Source organism: Phaethon lepturus, unplaced genomic scaffold (assembly GCF_000687285.1).
Source record: "Phaethon lepturus isolate BGI_N335 unplaced genomic scaffold, ASM68728v1 scaffold1944, whole genome shotgun sequence".
In the NCBI taxonomy this organism is placed as follows: domain Eukaryota; kingdom Metazoa; phylum Chordata; class Aves; order Phaethontiformes; family Phaethontidae; genus Phaethon; species Phaethon lepturus.
In genome coordinates this window covers 72,220-81,021 of record NW_010532457.1, presented here as the reverse complement: position 1 = coordinate 81,021, position 8,802 = coordinate 72,220, and the positions used below count along the sequence as shown (strand labels likewise).

Here is an 8,802-nt window from a genome sequence, read left to right as displayed (position 1 = left end):
CTCTTTACCAAAGCAAATGCTTCGTAAGCTGGAGAAGTGTGTATGGCTGGTATAAGGCAGGATTCAACACTGCTTCATTTTATTCCATTTATTTGATGCTTTGGTTTACATGCTACTCTTACACTTAACATCTTATGCAGTCTTCTCTGAAGAGCAAGGAATTTCATCTTACCTTGTGGTACAACTAAAACACAAATGAGATCCTTTCCTCCTTCCCTGTCTCTAAAGCCTTCCAAGGCTTTATACAGTATTTATACAAATACTAGATATTCATTCTACAACTCTGAACTGGTAGGCTGAACAAGACCCCTTTAAAAGTCAGCTCAGACAGGGACAGTTAGGCCACTGCAAAGATACCAAGAGCTGAACTAAACTTCCTAAATTTCTTCAGCCTGGAAGCAATTATACCGATTGCCCAATTCACATTGAGAAAAAGGCAGCATACAATTTTAAGCGTATTTGCACGCAGTTTAGTTTACTGGCTTTATTTTATTACCAGACTGTGAAAAGAAAACTGCAAGATCTGAACCCATCTCCCGAGAGAACACTTCACCAGGCCTGGCGCTCTGCGAGCACAGCCACACGCTGCTCCACGTTTGAGGGAAGCTGGCATGAAACGCATCGCTGTTCCTGCTGTCTTTCCAAATTGTTTTGCTTGTAAGGAAACTGTGGTGTAGCAGCAATGAGGAGGAGGTGGAGAATTGCAGATGAGACAGAGAGCATCTTTGCGACAGCCCCTGACCCCAAATTAACACCATGCAATTCCAACGTGTTGATCACTGATAACAATACTATATTAAAAATGTTATTACAAATATCCTGAGGCAGTGTCTCAAGAATTGATTGATAAACAAGGTTATATTTAAAACAAAGCTATGGTTCTGACGCAAGCCAACAAAAGCCAGGAAACACAAAGTTAAGAAGGGAGTGTCAATCTCGACCGCATTTCCTGACTTGTGTTGCCATGTCCCTCTGCCCGACGTCCTTCCACAGAGCTTTTTACTGAGTATCTGTAACGTATTCACGTCAACTCGGACACTGTATAAGGAACATCTCTAAGTTCAGTCAGCTCAAAAGCTTAAGAATTTTTAGAGGCAGGAACAGTTATGTATTTGGACAGGATATGCTGAACACTAGGAGGGGAACTAATGGATTAATCGCAGTGTTGTGTACATAATGAGAAGGGGCTGGATGCTGCTGCCAAGTTGAGCAATGACTATTGCGTTACACTAAATAACAGCTTTTTAAAGACAGCAAAAGCTACAGAGATTCACCAGAAGCTACCTCATTTTTAGGCAATGGTTAATTTTGCTCTCAGCAAAATGCTTGTTAAACAAGATTATTTTTTCAAATAAACTAGAAAAGGTTAATGGAAAAGGCATCATGCAAAATGGGTTTTAAACAACACTAAGTTAATGTAGTTTAGAGATAACTAATGCATGTTTTAAAATACTAAATTATGTCTCTTTACCTGCTAAAACAAGAACATATATTAAAACAAATGCATCATTTAAAACAAAGAGTGGCAAGTTAGAAACCAATACTACACGCTAAAGCTGATTTAAAATCAAAACATGACATGAGAGAGTATACTTTTGTCTTTATATGATGTTCCCATACCTGAGTCAAATACACTTACAGGGCCCTTACAAAGTTGTTTTCCACTTTGCACTAAACATTTTAAATTCAGTGAAATGGTTCTGAAGAAACCATTTAGTGCTTAGTGTCCAAATACAAGGATCCTACACCAGATATGAAATGGTTGGACTCGATGATCTTAAAGGTCTTTTCCAACCTTAATGATTCTGCGTCAATAATGATTCTGTGTGTGTGAAATGCATACACAGTTAGTAATATATCCCTACTACGGGAAAAATGTAAGCTACATTGGTAACATCCTACTAAAGGAAAAAGGCAAGCTCAAGGTAATATAAACCCATGTTAATAATAGACTGATAGCTGAATACATCGGTTTCTGATCTATTAAAGAGACTGCAGTGCCATTTCATCAGACAGAAAACAGGGACATAACCCAGGTCTGTCTTCATTCATTCTAAACATCATTATAACCTGCACATTATAGTATTGTCGGTGTGCAATTTCAGAGCTACAAAACTATAACGACAGAATACAGTATTGATGAGGGATTCTCTAGTTAAAAGTGGCTTCCTTTACTCAGTTGCCAATTAAACAATGCCTGAATAAAATGCTCACCATCATCTGGTTTCAAGTTCTGCAAAATGCAGTGCTCAAAAACAATTACACCACATAAACAAGCAGGTAATAAAAAAAACAAACACCCTGAAAGGTTATTTCCCACAATAAGGAAACAGAAAGATCTGTTTGCATCTTTTCTTTCAAAAAGCAAAGCAGCAATTAAGCTATTCCTAAAATCAAGATTAGCACTGTTCTATATTCTTCTTGACAAATCCCATAAAATGCTCTAAAATCCATTAGTCTACCCTAAAAAAGGAACAGACTTCAGTTCCCCAAATGAATTGCCAGCTGTTGGAGAACAAGAAGTAAGAGGAAAAAAATATATCTATTAATGTAAGACAGAGAGAACTTAATTTTTAGAAGCTACAGGTATTCAACAGTTATGACATAACAGAACTAATATCTATTGACTGGATTTAGAAAACCTACACATTACTTGGAGAGAAAATAGTATAGATTAAAATAGGCCACATATGTTTCGATGTAGTTTAACTGAATGAAAAGTGAAGTCCAATTTCCCTTAAGCCAGTCTTGCAGTTTGAGCACTGCAGCTCAGACTTGTAATTCTTTCAAGACCAAGAGAAAACCCATCAAAATAACCAAGTACTGTGAAAGCAAGAGACTACCAAAAGAACAAACTGTTGTCTTATCACATTCCTTGCATGTTGAAACATCATCCAGCGGTTTGGCTTTTGCTAATTAAGAGAGCATACTGTACAGAAAAGAGCTTTCAGTAATAGTAGAGTCCTAAAGAAATTCCCCCCCCTCCGCCCGGTTTAAAACCTACATGCTGGGGGTGGGGGGCAGGGGTTGAATTGCAGTGAGCAGCTCTAAATGAATCTTGGATCTGATGGAGTCTAGCAACTAAAGCACACAAAGTAGTCTCAGTAATCTGAATCTTCCTCTTGGGGCCCAATGAGAATTTCACCTCTGCTTCTCAGCTTCCAACACTGACAAAGCAGACAATGCAAATAGCAAATGTAAAAGATGTGCATTTGTGTCTAATTTATATGTAGACATCAAAAACTTCAATCAGCAGAAGAAATAAAAATTATCTGAAGAAAAATGTTGAATTTACGAGAATGGTTAAGTTCACGCCATTCACAATTTGAAATGATGACATAGCACAGAATAGGCAAATGATATTATTTACTTCCAGAGAATGCACTGTAAAAGTCAGATATCCAAGTCTGACATCTGAATCAATAATGCAGGTGATCAAGAATCAGAATCCTGGAATTACCCAGATTCCTGAAGAAACTGGGCGCTATGCTTTTACTGTGTTCCTTTATTTATAAGCTTAGCTACACTTAACTGCCTTCTGAGCTTAAAGTTTATAAAAAAACCTAAAGAACAAATACTTCACAACACAGGTCCCCAGAGAAGAGAATGACAGAAGTTGCACAAAGTAGACACTGCAACGTTATTTGGTGTGCTAATAGAAAGTATTCTGATAGAACAAAAACCAGAACGAAACAGAAAAGGATGCAATTCATTACGTGGTCAGTATTTGCACTTTTAGCTACATAAACTAAATCCATAGAACAAAGAAACTAATTTATATTTTGTGTGGCCCTTTTTAATAAAAATCAATCACCAACCACTGTTGGACTGAATGGGAACAGATGGGATGCAGCTTTAACAGGTTGCTATACATTAGTTGAGAGAGAAAAGAATGAAAAGACTTTATTTTAATCAGAGCACTAAACCAATTCAGAAACTCTACAGCACAACAGAGGAAAGAAAAGATAATCTATAATCCTCTGTTGTGTGCTAGGAAGAAATAAAGAACAGGTTTAGTTGGAGGCCATTTGAGCTCTCAGATTTGGTGAGGGAAAAAAACAATGCCCAGTAGCAGATATCTTAGGTTGGCAAAGGTACCACAGAAGAGTTTGATGTACTTTCAGTAATTTTGCTGAGATACAAGGATACAAGAGTTTCTTCCACTAAAGGCATCACTAAAGAATGTGTATAGCTAAGACACATAAGAGATGTGATGAAAAGGATTGCAGTTCTCTATCTCCATTCACACTTCAAACGTCAATGTCCTTTTTCCTTCTGTTCTCTTCAATGCTGTTTTAGCCTCAGTTCCTTGATAGACTGATCACTGCCTTTCTGCAGTTTGCTATTTCCGCAGGATTTTGTGATATTACTACTGCAGGAAAGAGATGACAAGACCTCTTCAAATGAGCTATAGAAATGCAAAGAACTTTGAACGAGTGCCATTTACAGGAGCAAACGTTCACAGAAGCCAAACTAAGAGCAGCCCACTTCATGACATACCAGAATTAGGCAGCCTTCAGGCCACTTTGAGCAGATGCAAGCCAGATTATTTCATGCGTGACTACAATGTTGCAGTGCATTAGAAAAAAGCAGCCTAGATCAAGTAATATTTTGTATAATAACAGTGAATTAAGTCACTATTAAAGTGGCAAGCAACAGAGGGAGAGAGAGGGGGAGAGGAAAAGAGAGAGGGAGAAAGAACTGTTAAAAAACAATGGTTGAAGCCCCATATGGGTCCCAATTTAGTCTCAAAGGTCACAGAGGATTTTTACACATTTGTTTTGCAAATAGTTTCTGCAAGTAGAAAGAACACTTGTAACTCTCTCCCTCTCATCATCAGATTAGCACGTCCGCCTAACTGCGGCAGTGCTCTCAAACTGGCCAACTGTTCTCCTAACATGGGTCAAAAGTTCAGTCGTTAGCTGGGGCACTGCTGCCAAACGGACCTTTTCCAGTAATGCTCACAGCCCCAAAGCCAACTTTTTCATGAAACAAATATACATACAGATTTCAGTCTCTTCACGGCATCTTCACAGATATGCATTCCTCTGGATTCATCCACTTCAACATGTCCCAAGTACTGCAGGAAAGAGAGTAGGGGAAGAAAAGCTTAACAGCTGCTCCTTAAACTCCCTGGGTTTAAAAATCCAATCTCTGAATTCATCTCAGTAGAGCTGAGATGATAGACATTAACAGCACTTCGCTAGCCTTCTTTTGAGACCTGTATTTGCAAGTTTGTATTTATAAGGGGCACCAGCATCAGTAGAAAAGCATAATATATCTAGAAATTGAGGGAAAGACAGACTTTCCTTACTTGTGGGGGAAAAATTAAATTGAAAAGTAGAACTGTATTTTCCTGCTTATTCAGCATGAGCTTTAGTCAGTTGGTTTTTTTACTAGCATAGTTGAAAACTTTAAGTCAATATGGAGATGACTGTGAATAAATTATATTTGAATAATGATAAATATATTTAGTATTGAAAACTGAATTATACTATGTAGTAAGATAACCAAATACACTTGAATGTTCATGTCCAAATACAAGAAATTTCCATGTTGCAAACAGAAAAAATCTTTTTTTCTTCCTCTTTTTTAAAATTGTAAACCAAAATTGTTTATCTTCATTGCACCAGGCTCTTATGTGAACACTGAGACATTCATCATTCTCACAAAGAGTCTTCTAAAATATCAGTTTTCTATATATTCAACTTAGCAAGCACTACTTTAAAAAAAAAAAAAATCAAACATCAAAACAACAGTGAATAGAAACTGCAAGTTTCAAAGCTTTTAAATTAATAACCTAGAATAACATTAGCCTATAGATAAAGCAATTTCAAGAAATACATGGGAGTGTAGTGCTCAGGGTACTGTGGATAGTTTCATTTTACATTTGTGGGGTGAGGGAAACGACACGACACAGCTCTAAGTTTTCCAATTTCTCCCTATCTTTTTCAATCGTAGTTCTTTTTGATAGGGGAAGGAAATGTTCTCTCAGAAACATTCATATCCTTACTCAAAGTACTTAGTTCTTGAAGGAAACCATAGAAACTATTAAATAAAACCTTTCTGAAGTTTTTTAATAAGAGGTATGGGTCAAAGAAACTTGCCCCAATTTATATGGTATTGTAAGAATTACATTCAATTCAGCATTTAGATTCTAGACTAGCTAGACAATTAAGAAATGGTTTTAAAATATCAGAATCAATACTTGTGTCACTTAATGCAGTGGTAAAGCTTGGTTTAATAATCTCTTGAGAAGTCCCACTCCATCACAGAATATTTTGTCATGAGTTATCTGAAACCTCCCAGGTTTTTTTTTTCATAAATTAGGATACCATACTTAACTAGATGGACAGAAAAAGATTTCACTCTTTAGCACCATATTGAAGCACTCTATCAAATAACATAACAGATTGAACTAAATGGACAAACTCAGACTATTTTAAAGATTCAATAGAAATTTGAAAACTGGGGGTTTTTTTCATGCAAGGCAAGAAGCTCCAAAAGGAGACTCTACATATCGCCCTACATATCATTAAACTGATGAAAAATTTAAAAGATCTTAAGTGACAGAGGGCTTTAACACTAAATCTCACTATGTGGCATATTTAAAACAGTAAATGTGGATGGAACAATTCCACAAGAATTTCATTTAAACCAGCCTTCACAGCTGGAGAACAGCTTGAAAAAATAAATTGCATTGAAACTACAAGGTAAATAAGAGAGATCTGACACTTCAGAGTTTTTTTCAAAATGAGCTCTGTGAGGCTGAAGCCTTATAATCGAATGCTGGAGCTGCCAAAACAGCAACTGTACTCCCTCAGCTGAGCTTGCTGAACATTTGCACAAGAACTTAACTTCTCCAGAACATACACCAAGTAGAAAATTTTAATCCTAAAAATACACAAATAGTAACAACTAAAGAGGCATTTACCATCTGTCTGGAAGTACACATTTATATCAACAGCTATTGTAGATAGATCTTTGGCTCTGCCATGACTGCTCTAGAAGTTCCAGAGATGCAGACATTCTCTGGTTGTGCATATTTGTCATGGGAAAGTTTTGGGTTTAGTAACTTAAGAAACTTCTCTTTAAACAGGAGGGTTATAGACAGGAACAAAGCTGAGGTTTATACAGGACAGAAAAAAAAGATATATGCATGGAATAAGTCATCTAGTTTACATGACCATTAAGTATCATTACAAATAGAGGACTTTAGGATTTCCTGAGCTATCTGCACATCTCATTTACCCCAGTGCAGGCAAAATGTTCCCAACTGAAGATCCAAACCATTCAGTCCCTGTACTTGGCAACCTGCCTTTTGCTTGGAAAGGGAGAAACAGAGCAGGGTAAATATTGCCTCATGTCACACTCCAAAACAGACAACCATTTTCCCCTGTGTTGCCAAACCTCTATTCAAGTCCCATGCTCCAACTTTCAGCAATCAGTCATGCCACTGCTGCTACAGGCAGCAAGTTTAGCTGCAGTTTTCAATACTACTTCCACTTCAGTGAATGGGGACATTATTGCACATATCAAGTGCATCTACCCACCCCGAAAGGGTACAATCCACAGACCTCATTGAGCATCAATCAATTCTGAATTATAAAAGAAATTACACTGCCACACAATACTTCTTTATGATATAGAGGACAAAAGGTGCTTTGTTTGCACTTACACTTTACACTTCAGGCCCTTCATCAAAAAAACCTTGTTCTTCCCATTGCACCATTTTTGCAGAAGCCAGCAGCTCATCACTGTAAGTACCAGTGACCTCGCACATTTTACTGGCAGCTTCAAAATTCTGTGGGTTTTTTTCCTGGGCTGGGGTGATGAGGTGTTAATTCCTTATAGATACCAATATATTTTAAAGTTTCTTTCTTGTAAAAATAATTTTCAACTGTATAATCAGAACGCTGTGGTCTTTTTTGTAGCCAAGTCTCCCTTAAGCAGCAGGTCTCCTTATAAGTCTTCAGGCTTCTTTCTAAAAACTTCCTTCCCCCCACCACCCCCCCAGGCTGAGAGTAGATATACATGGCTCTTATGTTTAACCCATGCTACAATAGTTATCTGACTTTTAATGAATAATAATCAAGGACATAAATATTTCTTCGAGAAACTTGGCAAACAGCTCTGCTACAGACTGAGACCTTTTCTAGTACCCTACATTTTAAACAGAAGGGTTAAATTGTGATTATATCACTACCTAACCTTAATTTTTAAATATTAGCTTAACTTACTAGCGCAACAGCATTTTATGAATAACATTTCAAAATTCCATAAAGAAAATACAGCTGCTATCTAGACTAAGACATCGCCTGCTCTTTACAGCCTGAAATGAAAATTAAACAGCAGCATTCAGGACTTGACAAAAAAATCCCCAAACTCTGTTGTCCTAACACAGGAAAGAGACTGCATGGAAACCACTTTAAAAAGCAGATACACAAATCCCACACTTATATACCCAATTTTTCAGGATCTGTGAAAGGAAATTCCCTTTCAAACTAAAGGAAAGGAAACACACTGTGAAGTGCCTGGGCAGCAACTTGTCCTATATAAGTAAAATCTCATGCAAATCCATCATGGCACATTACCACACACACACACAAGGACTGGGATACATAACCACCGGGTGCACAAAAAACTGTATAAGCCATACCATGGGGGTTGATGACTTTGCAGAACAGTAAGGAAAGGAGTACCCCAGACATATTTGCAAAGAGCATTCCTTGTCGCAAGGATCACTGCAGCTAAGGTTCCTGGAGAAAGTGAGTACTTTTCCATCATGAAAGTGCACATAGC

General features: G+C 37.4%; 1 protein-coding gene across 4 annotated transcripts in view; it reads right to left on the bottom strand.

Annotated features, from left to right (window-relative positions):
* NUMB (numb homolog (Drosophila)) overlaps positions 1-8,802 on the bottom strand; it is a 35,930-nt gene that overhangs the window by 18,382 nt on the left and 8,746 nt on the right. For all 4 annotated transcript variants that reach the window (XM_010284819.1, XM_010284821.1, XM_010284820.1 and 1 more), the window contains exon 2: positions 5,006-5,080. In XM_010284819.1, the coding sequence (XP_010283121.1) occupies positions 5,006-5,080 (75 nt within the window). The remainder of the gene's footprint in view (positions 1-5,005; positions 5,081-8,802) is intronic.